The sequence below is a fragment of the Natator depressus genome, chromosome 5, assembly GCF_965152275.1.
Source record: "Natator depressus isolate rNatDep1 chromosome 5, rNatDep2.hap1, whole genome shotgun sequence".
In the NCBI taxonomy this organism is placed as follows: Eukaryota; Metazoa; Chordata; order Testudines; family Cheloniidae; genus Natator; species Natator depressus.
Genome location: NC_134238.1, coordinates 84,369,870 through 84,386,632, shown reverse-complemented (window position 1 = coordinate 84,386,632; position 16,763 = coordinate 84,369,870). Strand labels below are relative to the sequence as shown.

The window sequence follows — 16,763 nt, the reverse complement described above, 5'->3', positions numbered from 1 at the left end:
ACTGAGCCAGCAAGTTAGAGCACTATAAATTACAAGTGTAGCCAAGCCCTAGAAGAGGGTTCCTAGCTGTGGATTCCAAGTAGGAATAGGCACCTTCTTCTAAGTATTTGACAACTCAAAACGCATAAGATTAATATTTCACTGTTATCTGTCCTTCCCTCCCTACTCTTCCCAGATCCTTGTCAAACCTATATTGTGAGCTTTCTGATATACAGAGTGTCTTATTACTTGTATGTTCAAACATAACACTATGGGGACCTGAAACTTTACTGGGGTATTGAGCCACTAATATAATATAATTTGAATGGTAAATCATCTTCAATCTGAAGTAGGGAAAATGAAATGGAAGTAATAAATAACTGCAAGAACACACACTTAACACATGAAACCTAGGAAATATAAGTTGCAGATTTATTACGGAAGCTTAACTTAAAAACCAAACTGCATAGTACAAAAGGTCTGTTATCTCTGCTCAAGGTGGAACAAGTTTCAAAATATATAATTTTTTAAAATTTGTTCAGTCAATACACAATCCTTTATAAAAACTGTATATCTGTCAGTACCCTCATTGCATTTATAAATACAGGATTTACACAGCACCCCCATCTGGAAAAAATTAGAACTCCTTACAAATATCTACATATATTTCATACGTACAAAACATTCATAGGAGTACTTTGTTAAACTCAGGTTTTGTTTAATGGTTCATTTACACTGCAACAAAATACATATAAATCTGTATAATTTTTCATAAAATGTCTAAAAATTAGCGTAACACTTTGTAGACACAACTTCTTTAAAGCATCTTTTAGAAAAGAACTTAATATGCATATTTCCTTGAGATTCATCAGGTGAGACACATTGATATGAAGGCTAAATGAGAATAAATGCACACTAAGTAGCAGTTAAGGCAGGGGTGAAATTAGTGGGAAGAGTTATTTTAATACGGCAGATCAGAGTGACAAAATGCAATAAATACACACAAGTCTTGATGTAAGCCGCCTCAGCATCCAGTTAACTAGCCCTCACACAAACGAAGAACGTCTACATTTGTGGTGCTATACAGTCAATCATTAAAATTTTCTACTAGCAGAGTGGTGATGCTATCAATGCTCACAGGTGCCAACTGGATTTTCTTTTTAGCCACTTCAGGTCAGACACCGTTCTGGAATGTGGGTTTAAGACCTGAATATGTCCTTCTCTCATAGGCAAGTTTTACGTGATCCCTCATCTGTAAAAAGTAATTGTTTAGTTTTATCAACACCCTAAGGAGTCTACCGGATTTTGTATTAGTATGAGATACAAATATTTGAGAATATGGGTTCAGGAATTTTAATATGACCTTTAACCATCCGCAATATTTCAGATACTAAAACTATGTAGATAGGTTTGCGAGGAACCAAGGAGGTTTACACAGGGCCATACATCCAAAGAAAAGGCTTAAAATGCAAAACTTAACCTTTAACTATTTTGGCAGGAACTGTAGTCTGCCTCAAACCTGCTTATTTTGTTTATAGTGACTTTGGGAACTGAATGTTCAAAGTATTTTATTAAAGTTTGCTCTCTGCAAGGTTTGTGCATTTAGGTTTTCAATCCAACATCAGGGCTTGAGATGGCATTTGCAGTTACATATCAGGTACAGGGGGGAAAAAAGGACTCAAACCTTACCTTGCCTTAGTACACAAAACTAAACACCACAGTAAATTTTGATAGTATGAACCCTAAGTGGACACCAATATCCACAACAACATGTGGCCTTCACTTGCACATGGCTCTATCCTCCATTAAGAGACCAAAGGCTCACTGCATTCTGTCCTGTTTTCTGGGTTCACAGCTCAGTGCATGCGTTTTGATTTGCAGCCTCCTTTTTCAAAGCTAGCTCTCAGACACTGCTGTCTTGCAACAATGGTTCAATGTCGTCATCGCTGCCACGATCTGGGTTGTTGCTCTGGGCACTGCTGATGCTATGCTTCCTGGTACAGCTGGCTTTACTGTGCTCAGGAATGAATAAGGCAACCAGAAAAGCTAGAAGAACTGCACATGCTCCAAACAGGAAAGGTGGGCCAGGGATGATAGCTCTCTGCAACAAAACAGGCAAATCAGAAAAATATGAAACTGACATATCTACTTGATTAAAATATTACACCACTGAAACAGGAGGCAATAGGACAACAATTTTAAAAAGCTGTTTACTAAATGTATATCTAACTGCATGCTCAATTTGTATGTGCATTACAACCAGAGCTGGCTGAAATTTTCAGTGGATACTTCACGCCCTGAATAAAAAGTTTCATTCAACTGAAAACTATTTGTGAATTCATGTCAAGTTCACCAAATAGCTATGACTGAAAGCATTCCCCTGAAGCAGTTAACTAAAAACAAGATTAAAACATGTTTTTGATTTTATTGTTTCTTTATGATGTATAAAGATGCTAAAGCTATTGTAAAAATACTGTATTAAGCCCACCCTTTTTTTTATTTTTGTAACGAACAGAAGCGTCAGATCTCTCTCAGCCTAAACAGTGTCACGTTAAGACGTCACCTGAGCGTCAGTTCTCTTGCCTCCAGCAAGGGGGACCCTCCAAAGATCCTGACCAGGTCTTCCAGCAAAGACAGGGAAATGAGGATGTGATTTTAAGCTCAAGTCAAGAAGAAAAGAAACCACCATATAGAATTCAAGGGGGCACATTTTTGGTTTTCTTAGTTTACCCTTTTAAAAAACAGCAAAGGAGAGAAATCTTCAAACTACTCTGTCCTGTCGAACAAGGAGTCGGCAACGAGCATGTGCTGCATGGCCTGCACTTCACCATGCTTGCATGTATTCATGTCATTTGAGTAGCCCCATGTTAGTCTTTGATCTACCAGGTGTAGGCATCGGCATGTTCAGCAGTCTGTATTTACCCCTCGGGGAAGGTCCTCTTAGGGTTCAAATCTATTTCAGTGCAACTAACAATTTTAAGGGGAGGGATAAAGAATGAAGAGCACCAAGTTTCACATCATAAATCAGTTTTAAGAATTGAGTACGAATTTGAATAGCAGGCATACATTTACGCCACAATTAACCCTATCAGTAGTGCAAACTGAAGAGAAGTTCATTACTGTGGGGATATGTTGATTCAAATTATCTTCTTTCTATTCTTTATCTGCAAAGTGGGAGGCTAAAAACCATTGCAGTCATCCAAGTTTCAGTGGGTTCTCAGGCTGGCACCATCTTTGCAAGTTTCCAAAACCTCCAAAGAGTTGCAGATACATTTTATTGTGCAAATGTAAGCTTCTCCTTAAGACTGATCACAGGCTTCAGCTGACTTCCCTGGAAAGGCAATCTTAACTTCCAGGATTAATAACCTTGACAGAAGATTTGATAGGGCTAAGCATCATACCACACACATACAGGTGATAAAGAAAAGTTCAAGCACTGGGAAGACAGTATTTTAACACAAGAGCAACTCTGTCTTGGATGGAAAAAACCACAAATGATATTGGAAAACCAAATTTGTCATAGAACGTGACTAACTGGAGTCCCAGTAGAGAAAGCAACCACAAATTTTTTTGATTGTTACTGAAAAGGCAACTTTTTCCTGGAATTAGAACCCTTTTTACACACAGAAGAATATTTCAGGTTTCTCAGTACAATGAGGAAATGGTCACTGAGACCAGTGGCACACATGCAGAATCCTAAAGTTATATTCTGCTTTGTGAAAAGAATCTTCAGAATGAAAGAAGCTCCACTTAACTGGAACCTTGCTCATCATCACTAATAATTGGAAGCAAACATGATTTTAAAATACTGAAAATTCTGCAACAAAATGCACTTTTAAAATGTCTTCTGACAAGTGTAGCTTAGTTTTATGTATGATATACTAGTGAATGGAATGTGGAATATTCTGTAAAGGAAATGAATTCTTACTAATGTAAGATCTTAATACATCAATCTACTGTTAAAAATTTGATTTCAAGTGCACAGAGATCATTAGGCCTCTTGGAAAAACAGGGTTTTCAGGCAAGACTTGAAAGAAAGAGTGAGGGCTGAATGGGTCAGGGTAGAAGATAGCACAGACGGCCAAGAGAGAGCAGCAAAGGACAGGTGAAACAGCTAAACAAAGTTTTGATAAAAGAGTGAAGGGGCAATAAAAACCATGAGGTAGGTGGGGACATAGGCAACAACAAGAAGCTTAAACTTTACAAGATGGACCAAGGGAAAGACAAAGGCATTTCAGAAGCAACTTCTTAGTATTACTGGAGGGAATAAAAAAAGGGGTTGCAAGGTATTCATACAAAATGTCAAAGAGAAGGTGCAAGTCTATTGAAGCATATTTTTCTAGAAAGCCTGTATTTAAAAACTTGTGGGCCAGAGAATGCTTCTCTTGTTATGATCACTATAAAAACTATATGCCTTTTCATACTTGCATAATCAAACCTGTACTGTCATGTTAATGAGGTAACTGGCTGTAATTAAATAAACCAAATCTTTTAACCTCCCCATCAACAATAAATCAGACATATTATTGCATCGAAAATCATAGCTACACATAAAGTTTATTCTTATGTCAAAAGATTATTATGAGCTCCACTATAATAACTAAAAACCAAAGCTATTGCTTTGGCTCTAACATCTGTTATTTACTTCTCTCTTTAAAGTGTCTCTTACGTAATTAAGAATAAAACTAAAGCATAGGAACAAATACCAGGAGTTCAAGGTATTTTAGTCATGCAAATTTGATATTTGTGACTGAAAAAACAATGGAAGCTGGCCATGGATTTACCTCATCACTAGGATCCTGCATGGTGTTATCAGAACTCTGGACAGGTGCCAATTCATTGAGTTCCACATGGAAGAGAAAGAATATAAAGCCATAGAGAGCTGGTCCAAGGCCATTACACAGACCTCTGATTCCGGTTATTATTCCCTGGACAACACCTGTGAAAGGAAAAGTTAACGGTAGTGAAGATGGCAGCCTTTTCATTAGCCATCCCTTATTTTTATATATGGTACAACCACACAAAACTTCTCTTAATTACTGTTTAATTCTATCATGTAATAGACTAACCTTACCTTTCACATGAGAGGGTTTTAATAAATGCCTTCAAGGAAGGTTAGCTGGATTTTAGTTAGCTTCCACATGGGCACAGTTTGCTCAATATATTAATGTGCTGCTAGCAACATTTTCAATTTTGAAACTGAGGGGTCTGAATTAGAAGTTATCAAAATTTCCCAGCTATAATGCGTGAGCTCAGCCTCCATGCTCTCCCTAACTCAACTTCTCTCCACACCTATACTAAACAAAAGAGGCTTAAGATGGTATTTGCCTTAGCTAAAAGATAGTTAGCCTTGGTTATAAACAAACAGGTAAATTTCTACCTGCAAAACACCCCCGTCAAGCTAACATTTTGTTCCCCATCAGTAACATCCTGCCCTTGTCTGGTCCTCCTCAGATAAATTTTATTCCTGCTCCAACTCAGAGGTAGCTCCGGAAGTTCAAAGTACTGAGTTAATAAAGGTTTACCCACATTTGTGGCAGCTGCTGATAGATACTAACTTACATAAACAAGTGTCATTATTAAGCACTGCCTGTGTACGAGGTGATGCTGTATAAGACAAAAGAAGCCCATCTGTCTTGACGAGCTTACAAACTAAACAGACAGACATGAACAAAACAGATCTTCAGATTGGTGTGAACTATTTTTAAATTAAGCGGAGACCATTTTTACTGACACAGGTAGTATAAAATCAGGGAAAGTGTGATTCCCATGAACCGCTGGAACAAAAAGAAAGTAGGGAAGAATCCTTTTGGCTTTAGTGAGTGAAAGTCACTCAGTTTTGTTTAATTTCTGTTCAGTTTTGCGGGAGCTATGTGTAATTACAATGACTGTTTCCTCTCCACTAGGTGGCATAATGTCACTCTGGAATTACATAAATCCTTTCATGTACAGCTTCCTAGGTGGCTTTGAATCAACAGTGCACAGCTGTATTTCCCCCTACCTCGTCCCTGCTACTTTCAATTGTTTACTGCTTGAAAAAACTATTCCTTCTACAATATAACAACCCAACAAGGACAATACTCATTTGAAACTTTGTTCACTCTTAGAATGTAATCACTGTAAACTGTGTTAAGCCTACAGAACACTACCATCAAATGTGTACAAATATCACCTTTCCCAACAGAAGACTGCCTCTTAAGGCTGTATCTTCTCTTTACTTTCTATCTTACTGTCCTCATTTCTTTGTTCTAACTTTAGACTGGAAACCCATCAGGTCAGGGATTTGATAGTTACATTTGCCTTTAATGCACCACGGCACTATAGAATACAGCTCATATTTTACCAGCTCATATTTTTACCTCTTTCTCCAACTTATGATTTGGAATAACCATGCATGCATATACGCCACCCCTTCTACCATGTCTTCATTATTTCTGCTTCCCTAGAGAGACGTGATGAAGTTTTTCTTTTATACTTTTGAAAGAAACTTAGAACAAATTGGACCACCCTCTTTTCCTGGCAAGGAGCAAAAAGAAAATGTTTCTTATGTATATAAGGTATATAAATCAGACAATGGGAAAATCTCAGCTGCTAAGAGAAAGATAGTACTGTTACACTAGTGCTGGTTGTTCAAAGTCATAGAATGCTTTTAAAAAACAAGTGGAGAGGAAAAACCATGGAAGTTACTGTAGCAACTTACTTTTATTTTCGAGCATCTTTAAAGGCAACTATGTAAAGAGATGACTGCACTGACCAGAGCAATGCTTTTTAGGAAATAATGAAAGGCAAGTATGCCTGATGTGCATCCATCTCTCTCCGCAATACCCAGAGACAAACTTTCATTCCTACTGACAAAACTAATTACCTCCTTTGTCATCTTATTTGAAGAGCACAGCTAGATAGGTATTATGGTTTTAAAGAAAGAATTTTTCAGGAGCACCAAGATGAATTTACTTAACTTACCCTGTTGATCTGGCTCTGCATTTCGCGAAACTAGAGCACTGATCGCTGGAAACGTAATACTTGACATGGCTGCTACAGCTCCTGCTGCCCACATCATCCTGTGTTGATTAAATACATATTTTGTTCAAAATATAAATACTTTTAGGTACAAAAGGTTTTCCCCAAACAAGCAAGAATATAACAAACATTTTCAGGTTCCTCAATTAGGGTCTGTGCTTAAAATTGTCACTAAACCATTCACTATTAAGTACCCAAAGATGTAATTTTTGTAATGGCTACGCATTTCCAATTTAGTAATTTTCTTCTCTTACAATTTGTTAAACAACCTCAGAGCCTCTCCTATTTGTTTTTCTGAGTTACACTGAGCTCATTGAAATTAATTGATTTTATTCAACCCAAGCTAAGATGAGAGGTGAGCAAAATATTGTTGATGCTGCCTTGTCCTCCGTTAGAAAAGCTCATACCAAGGAGCAATTTCAGTGAATTTACTGCATGGATAGGTGCATGCCAGGTTCTGCCAGGCTCCTTGGAAATAGCTAGGTTTTATTCAATCCCATCCTGATTGATTTTATTTAATATCCCCCAAGTTAACTGAACAGAGTCTGAGGAGATATTCAATATGCAGGGCAGAGCACATATTAATAGGGGAATACGCATTTTCTAGTACTTGTGGCACCTTAGAGACTAAAATTTATTTGAGCATAAACTTTCGTGAGCTACAGCTCTGAAACCTGGCATTTCCTAGTGTGGCTTTTGAACAGCTTGTCTTCCTGTTCTTCTGCTTCACCATCAAACCCAATTCCAGAATTCACCCAATGTTTTTGCATAGAGCCTAAGATCTCTGTTTAGCTGCTACTACTCTAGGTAAAGCTGCTCTCTAGCTCATCTCAATTGCTGTGGAGAGCTATGGTGAAAAAGTTGGTGAGGCATTCTTCACTATCGCACAGAAGAGGTTTGTACTCCAAAAAGGAAAGAGCTTTTGCCTCAGTGGCCCTCACTGGGAGAGCTGTTTGGAAGGAAGTTATGAAGGGGCTCTACGCAGCACCTAAAGCTTTAAAAAATACTCTGTCACTACATACATCCAACATAGTAGAAGAGGGTGGATAACTGATAGACAAAAGCAACCTGATGAGAATAGCAAGTAGCCTGTGCTCCATAATAAGTTTGTGTGCTGAAACCGATTAGTTGGGCAAGCCAGACTGAACAGTCTTGCTGGTATCCAACTTCAGCAGCAAGTTTATCAAAGTAAAACAGACCAAACTTTTCCTGAAACAATACTCCAAAAACCCTCAATACTTTCTATAAAAGGGAAAGATGGGCAGAGATCAACCTGGCAGCCCACAGCTGCAAACGTCCAGAACTGGTAACTGGTATCAGAGGACTAAATTGTAAGAACACCTTAAATGGGCTGATATGGTAAGAAAATTAACTATTAGGATGACTAGCACATCCTGGATGTTTGTTGAAGAGTAAGATGCAAATTAATAATCAAAAGGATTAATAAATTCAAGTCCTTGCTGTACATGACTAGTTGCTACATGCATCTAAACAAGGCTTAAACGAATAAGTACACTGATCAATCATCTAACAGACTAGTCATCTGTTATCTCTTGTTGCTTGCTTTGGAGAGACAGGTCATGAAAGCTACTCTAAAGACTAATTTCAGAATAAATAAATATATGCATATATATAAAATATAATCACCACAAACTTTTTTTTGCCCTTGTGGATGCATTTGCTTTTGTCTTAATTGTTAAGCGATACAGCTAGCCTCAGACTAAAAACTGTGCTTTAAAATGAGGACCTAAGCCATAACTCTAGGAAAAAGCCACGTGCAACTTAAAAATTAATGGCCAAGTTATACAACTAACCAATGTAACGTACCTGAAGGATAAGTATCATGTTCTGAAAGAAAATGTTAATGTTCAAAGTAGTGGGAGATTTTGAAAAAAATTACTTTAAAGCCCCATGAAATTTGTGCAGCTCAGGAGACGTGTGCTTACCAAGGCTGAGATCCAAAACCATACCAGGTCAGCTGGAGCATTTGGAAGCCAAGGCCAAGGAGGACTGTATTCTTGTTCCCTATTGACCTCATCAGGATACTGAGGAACACGGTCTGTAAAAATAAGGAATGACTCAGCTGAGAAGCATTTTAAACTTGAGATCTTTAATACAGCTTCCACTTTTACAGGAAACAATCCAAGAGAAGCTCCACTATTGCTGTTTACATTCAATTAACTGAACTCTGACTGATGACATTTTTGTATTTAATAATCCAAACACAGACACCTGACTTGATCCAATGTTAAGTATTGAATGCAGAACAGTGATGCTCTGGTTTTCTGGAATACACAGATATTAACACACAGAGGTTTTTCCCCATCATTTCCTCAAATTAGAGTTCAGTTTTAGTAAGTCTCACAATAGGATGTGTCAGCCATCCCAGGAAATTTGAGAACAGGCTGACTTTAGAGCAGACGCTTATTTCAAGATGGTTTTCAAGAATCAAAGATGGCTGATTTGCTCACTGGAATCCAGTGTTAAATCCCATTTTTTTCTCCTGTATGCAGAATGAAGGACTGCATTTCATTCTGTGCCTTCTCCTGTCCTACCTCTCAGTTCTCTTCCTCACTTCCTATGGAGCAGGGTCCAACTACGGGGCACAGGATCCTCAGAGGCTACAGCCAGTGAAGGCCCACTGGTGGTCCCTGTGGGAAGGGAAGCCCACTGATCCAAACCAGGAGACAGGTACTTCCTGATGGAGCTCTCTGCAAGGCACGCACTGCCACAGGGCATTGTGCCGGACAGTAGAAAATATCCAAGACACTGCTGGAGAACCATCTTACATACAACACCCCATCACAGTAAGAGGGAAGCAAATCATATCCTTATTTCTGTAATACACCACACTTCCTCACGTATCATATCATTCTGCTGTTAGTCTTTATTTTCATTCATTGTCCCCATATTTAACTGTATTGGTAGACATCATGAAAATATTTCAGTAGCAAAGTTAGAACTAAATCATATGCCACGTGAGTAATCTTTGTGCATGTCCAGAGTCGCAACTTTCAGAGATCAACATTTTAAGGGGCCAAGTTTACCCATCTATATTTAGCTGATGTGCATTTTACAAATAAAGGAATCCATTTCTATATCCTCCTCATTATTTGAATTTTTTGTTGTTAAACTGTGAGAAAGCAGTCAAGAAATAAATTTTGTATTGTGTTTTGAAAGCAGTTAGGTTAGTTGCCATTAATCTCTTGCTGAAATGAGGGCCAAAATCTTGGTCCAGCTGTTGAAAGAATCACATTTTAGTGAGCTTGCACATCTCACACTTCTGAAACTCAGTTCCACTGCTCCTGAGGAACACAGTTGTTACTGGAAGTCATGGAGAGAGGCAGTCTCTCAGAAGGAATCTGAATGAACAAGATCTTCCTTTACTGAACAAAATCTACTCTGAGACTCGAAAGGATCTTATCTATACCTAATTGCAACACGTCAAAAAATGACACATCAGTAGCATTCATTTGATTGGTTATACTCATACAACTTTGGGGAAAAATGTTCAAGAAACGTACTGTATTAGGTTGGAGTCATTTAATGTTTTGTAAAAGAGGTTCATTATCAGAACTCAGACAGATGTGATTATATATGCACACTGAAATCCCTTAATTATTCTTCTTTGTATATCCAAAGAGTCAACAGAATTTCTAAAAAAGCTATTAGGATAACACTTACCTGAGCTATTATAGATAGAATTCCTACCACAGCTATGAATGCTGCTATCGTAGCAGGACCAAAACCTATAATCTGAAGGAAGATAATACAGTATATATTATAAAAATAATATAGTAAAACAAACGCTAGTTACAGATAATTAGTTAAAGCAGTTCCATGTAAGAACTAATTCACAGATATTTGTAAAGATACAACAGTTAAACATCTTCCTTAATTTTAGCACAGTGTATGCCATTTAATCAACACAAAACCATAAAGGACAGTAAAATGTTATGATTTGGTTTTGTGTGAATTTATTCTCATAAGGGGTATTGATAGCTCTGGAAACGAAGCTCTAGCCCAGAGGTGGGCAAACTCCGGCCCGTGGAACTATCCTGCCCAGCCCCTGAACTCCCAGCCCCTCCCCCGCAGCGTCAGTGCACCACGCCACCAGTGCTCTGGCCCGCCACTCCTGTCTGGCAGTGCAGCAGCATGGCTGGCTCCAGCATGGTAAGGGGGGCGTGGGGACGGAGTGCTGGGAGGTCCCGGGGGGGCAGTCAGGCGACAGGGGGCAGTTGGATGGGACGGAGGTTCTGGGGCAGGGGGTGGGGGTGTGGATAGTGGTCAGGGAAGGCAGGGGACGGGAGGGGGGGGCGGTCAGGGGACAAGGAACAGGGTGGGTTGGATGGGTCAGGAGTTTAGAGGGGGGCGGGAAGTGGGAGGGAGCAGATAGGGGGAGGGAGCCAGGTTGTTTGGGGAGGCACAGCCTTCACTACCCAGCCCTCCATACATTTTTGCAACCCCAATGTGGCCCTCAGGCCAAAAAGTTTGCCCACCCCTGCTCTAGCCACATGTCGCAACTTGAGCTCCTCACAACTAGAAATCACATCTATGTGCTGAGACACACAATCGAGTTATTCATCTTTCTAATGAGACTGCCAATTAGTGCCATTTGTGATGACTGTTTTTACAGCATGAGCACTCTTGTTTACTAGCAAATCAACTGAGACCACTAACTCATCTCACATAGGTCAAAGTAATTTCACATTTAGAATTTGGTCACCACAATCCTGGGCAGAATTTTAAACCTGTGGCAAAACCCTATTACCAACTCAACTCCATCCATCCTGCCTCCTAAAATCCTTACCACCTCTGACTCTTATTACCTGTCCTCAGTCTGCTTCCCCTCTGCCTCCAAGTACTGCTGCTTCCTCTTATCTTAAAGAAATCCTCACTTGACCCCACTTCTATCATCTCCATTTCAGTCCCTCTATATCCAAGCTCCTGAGCAGACTATTTCCACTTCCTTACCAATTTCTCCTCCAGCTCCGTCTTCAATCAAATCTGGCTTTATCCTTCCCACCATGGCAATTCCCCCACTGAAAGGCAATAATGACTTCTCCAAGTTTCAAGAGTCACTTAGTTCATTTAAGATAATGAGTGAAGCACGTCTTGAGACGATCTTTTCCATGATTTCTGTGACTTGATTCTCTTCCTAATTTGCCAACTGCTCCTCTGTTACCCTGAATGGATCCTCTTGCTGCTTCCTCCGCCTCTGTACAGTTCTGTCCTCTAGGGCATTTTGTGTTGCCTCCACACCTTGCCCCATCATGAAGGCTAAGTTTTTGTCACGGATATTTTTACTAAAAGTCAGGGACAGGTCATGGGAAATAATGAAAAATTCACAGAAGCTGTGAGCTGTCCCTGACTTTTACTAAAAATAACCAAGACAAAATGGGTAGGCTGGGAACCTGGGGGAGCTCCACGGTCCCCCCGCTGCGGCTGGGAGCTGCAGAGTCCCCCTGCCACCAGCAGTGCACGGGAGCAGTGGGAATCCCCCCTGCCACCTGGGGCAGCCATGAGTAGCGGGGATTCCCCCAAGCCGCTGGCACTCACGGCAGCAGGGATTCCCCGCTGCTGCCAGGTCCCCCTTTCTGCCAGTAGGGGCAGGGAGCAGCAGGAATTCCCTCTGCTGCAGGGTCCCCCCACCACAAGCAGCAATGAGGAACGGTGAGGGTCCCCCTTGCCACCCGTGGTGACCGGGAGCGGCGGGGGAGCTACGGCACTCTCCCCTGCCACCCGCAGTGGCCGGGAGCTGCTGGGGTACCCTGCAACTCCCTGCCTCCGCAGGCGCCAGGGGACCCTGCAGCTCCCAGCCGGCGTTGGCTGAAGTCACAGAGGTCTTTGGAAGTCATGGATTCCATGACCTCCTTGACTAAATCGCAGCCTTACCCATCATCTGCCCACCATTCTCACTTAATTACTCCCTTTGTCATCTCCATTTAATACCACTTCCTCCACCTTTCTTCCTATGTATTACACACACTCTCTCACACCTCTCTGACTTAAAATTTCATTTTACCTCACTTTCCATCACTGACCACCACTTCAATGCTATTTAGTCCTCCACTCAGCATAGAAGTATCAGTAATTTCTCTACCCTGTTGTCTATCAAATGCAAGAACATTTAACAAACTGCTTATAAATGCACACAAGTACATTCACTTTACAGAAATGGTGCTTCGCATTCATATAAATGGACATGATTAGGAAAACCCATGGAATTGATGTTGCATGTTTAAGATTTCAGATTTATGGAAGAAAGCACACTCGAAAGAAACAGACTGATGATTCTTAAGCATATAATTGAGTTGTGAACTCTTATCTGTAATGCACTATAAAAAGTCATTGTGCTACAAAAAGGTTATTAATCACCATTTCCCTGCCTCACCTAGTCCAACGATGATGATCTCATATTTTCAGTGCTTTCAGCTTTAAAAGAAAATCTCTGTTCTTGCTGTTTCTCTACTGAAAAGTAAACTTATACTGAAAGGCAGGCTAGAATATTCAGCCATCCTCTAGCAGCTATGCAAAACATTAGGAACATAAATGCACTTTAAGAAGAGGATCTTTTATTACTCAGAGGGGAGGGGAAAAGCAATGAAGGAGGAGCAATTCTAGCACAAATTTAGCTTGTTTTCATTAAAACCAGTGCTATTCTAGAAGCAATACATATAATGCTATTAAATATACTGGATTGTAAGCACTGGTTCAATATTTAATTAAAACTAGACTTCAATAAGACCTTTCCAGAACCACTTCAGAATTAAGTCATGCACTTGAGAAGGGGGAAAAAAAGTCTTTAGATCATTAAAACCTACAAAAAGTTTTAGCAATAGTTTTACAATAATACGTTCCCTCAAGGAAACCTTGTAATTGTTGTATACGAAGTACAATGGTTTCATACTTCATGTACATATGGTACTTGAAAGGCATAGTTCCCCAAATGGAATATAAATTTAGAAATAGGACTCTGGCAATCCTGATTGAAGTGTAGCTTGACAGACTCTGAAAACATTACATGCATTCTTCAGTGACCAACAGCTACTCACCTGTCGCAAATAGAGAAAAAAGCTAGAATACTGGCCAGCCTCCGGCAAGTAGGACAGAAATACTGTGATACAGATCAGGAGGACTGTAGAATCTTTCCCAACTTTCTTCAAGGACTATTACAAAGAGAAGAGAAGAAAACAAAACATGAGCCAAACTGAACTACTCTGAAAGCTCCTTGTAAAAAGGGATAAAAACAGTAGTTCCATTAAATTTTCCATTACTTCATTCACTTGAGATTAATTCTATGGAACAGTGAAAGGGTCACTATTACAGTAAAAGTTATTTAAAAGCAAGTTTCCTTACTTGTCTAACATCTCACGAAAGAATTTTAACTTGATTCTCATTGTTTGCTTACTTTACACTTTATTCACCATGGACAACAGGAGCAGGCTAGTTAGAGTCACTTTGTCCTCCTGCACTAGTATAATATTGCAATGGCTGGGGAAGGGATTGGCAAGGAAATAGTTAATGTAAATTAAAAAGATTTTCCTTAAATTAAAATATTAAGATATTTCCATTATTAGCTTTTCATATAGCCTAATATAAATAGTCTTATCCATCCATGTTGTCCATTAAATTTCGATGCCAAGTCAGACTGTCAAACCTTAAAGCCAGTTAAACATACACACACACACACACACACACACAATGACTCGCTGTATTAATTACTCGAACCCTATTAAAGGAACTACTGCTGGTGAGCTGCACAAATCCTACTTTTACTATTCTGTAGGTTCAGCTTGCCATATCACAAAAGTATTTTTATTTCTTGTATATTTCTTATACTTGCTCATTTCTGATAATACTGTATCATATTTTGAAAAACTATTAATAAATTGTGAAAATCAAGTCCCCTTGCTGCAGTTTTTCCAAGCATATCACTCATCTCCCAACATTTATAATGCAGTTTCTTTAGAGCAACTCCCACCAGGATGATTTCATTAAGAACAATTCACTTTTTAAAACATCTGGGAATGCATTCACCTACAGAAGTCAGCATCCTTATGAAAGCAAAAAGCATACAATTTGTGTAAAAAGCTTACCTCAATTTTTTAAAGTGAGTACACAGCAACATAAGAATTCAAACACTTTCCTTTCCATAACAATGTGTTAAATGAGTCGAGGGGGTGGAGTGTTTCCCTAAGATTTTCTACCTCCAGACCTCTACCATACTACAAGTATATGTAACAGCTTCCAAATGCATAAATATCCAACATGGTTATTTTCATTATAGTTAGAACTCTTTTGCAATTGTAAGATTAAATGTGTATTAGTTAAATGACTAATTTACCAATAAAATTAAAGTAATTATTAAGTATTTTTAAACATCAGGAATAATTTAAAGTATTTATAAAAATGTATATCTTACTGCAAAGGGATCTGCTTGTTCCCAGGATATAGGGGCTCCCCATGAAGCAGGTCTCATTTTTTCAGGCAGAGATTCTGGTACAGCTAATAGAATGAAACAGATATCCAGGACAGCTACCACTGTGGCCACTAGTACTACAAGGTTATCTCCTTTGCTCGCGGACAGGTATGCTCCAATGGCAGGACTAGTTACCAAACTTGCTGCAAAGGTGGCAGAAACCTAAGCATAAAAACAATTTTATAAGTTAAATTGGTTTCACTACTACAGCATACAATTAAGATTAATATAGCTATTTTAAATGGTTTTGAAAATACAGGTACTCCATTTAAAAAAAAGATTACAGCTGGCCCAGAAAATGGATAGAAAAAAAAAAAGAAAATCTCCATTTTCTACAACCAAAACCTGGTAAGTTTTCAGTTGAAAAAACTTTGATTTTCATCCAAAAATTCAGTTTTCCAATGGACAAACAAAAACAAAAAAAGTTTCAAGGAAGGCAGACAGTTTCCACAAAAGTTCAAATTTAACTGAAAACCCAATTTCCCAATGGAAAAAAATTCAGCCAGCCCTAGTCAATATGCACAACTTCAACTGCTTTAAACTTTTTGAAATCAAGCACCCACATTTTGGGATAATTGTGATACCAGAATATGTTATGCAACAACGCCTTGTCTACACTCAAGTATACTACTTGTATACACTTGTCTTTGTGCAGCAGGACTACAAGTGCATCACTGTGAGCACTACTACAAACAGGGCTCAGGTACTTTCATCGTTTTATGAAAATCTGTTCATGGCTGATAGCGCTGGTGCATCTGAACCATGAAGTGCTAAAATATGGGTACCAATTTCTCTCGTGCAGGCACATCCTAACTTAAACACGCAGTAGCGTATATATCTGATTCAAATCCTCAATTAACCAAGTTCATGATTTTAGGCTTACACTATGATTACAATAAAAGTTGTATTTTTCTTATGCCAATTAAGGGATTTCTTCTGATTAAAAGTTACAAGTTATGGTATTTAACACCATGCTGCTTACTCTGCGGCAAGCTGAACTCACAGCAAAACCCCTTTATTTCAGTGGCAAACTGGTAGTTCTTTGGCAGGTACAAGAAAGCTCAAAAATTGACGTTTTCCTTCAATAAAATATGAAAATGAATACAACTAATACCTTGTGTTGGGTTAATACAAATTCTAGAGCATACTGAAAATGAGGCACTGTATAACTGAATTTAACATAACTGTAATAGCTGGTGGAGAGGGAAGATGAAGAGCTGGAAGTTTTGAGAGCTGGGCACTCAGGAAGACAACGCATAGTCGTTATATTTAGAATTGTTAT

The 16,763-nt window shown here is 39.1% G+C and overlaps 1 protein-coding gene across 1 annotated transcript in view; it reads right to left on the bottom strand.

The window, feature by feature from the left end:
* Nucleotides 1-437: 437 nt before the first annotated feature.
* MFSD14B (major facilitator superfamily domain containing 14B) overlaps nt 438-16,763 on the bottom strand; it is a 53,372-nt gene continuing 37,046 nt past the window's right edge. The window contains exons 6-12 of the mRNA XM_074953124.1: nt 15,425-15,643; nt 14,055-14,168; nt 10,684-10,755; nt 8,946-9,058; nt 6,943-7,040; nt 4,764-4,918; nt 438-2,080 (exon numbers count right to left, since the gene is read on the bottom strand). Coding sequence (XP_074809225.1) covers nt 1,883-2,080; nt 4,764-4,918; nt 6,943-7,040; nt 8,946-9,058; nt 10,684-10,755; nt 14,055-14,168; nt 15,425-15,643 — 969 coding nt within the window. The 3' untranslated portion in view covers nt 438-1,882. The remainder of the gene's footprint in view (nt 2,081-4,763; nt 4,919-6,942; nt 7,041-8,945; nt 9,059-10,683; nt 10,756-14,054; nt 14,169-15,424; nt 15,644-16,763) is intronic.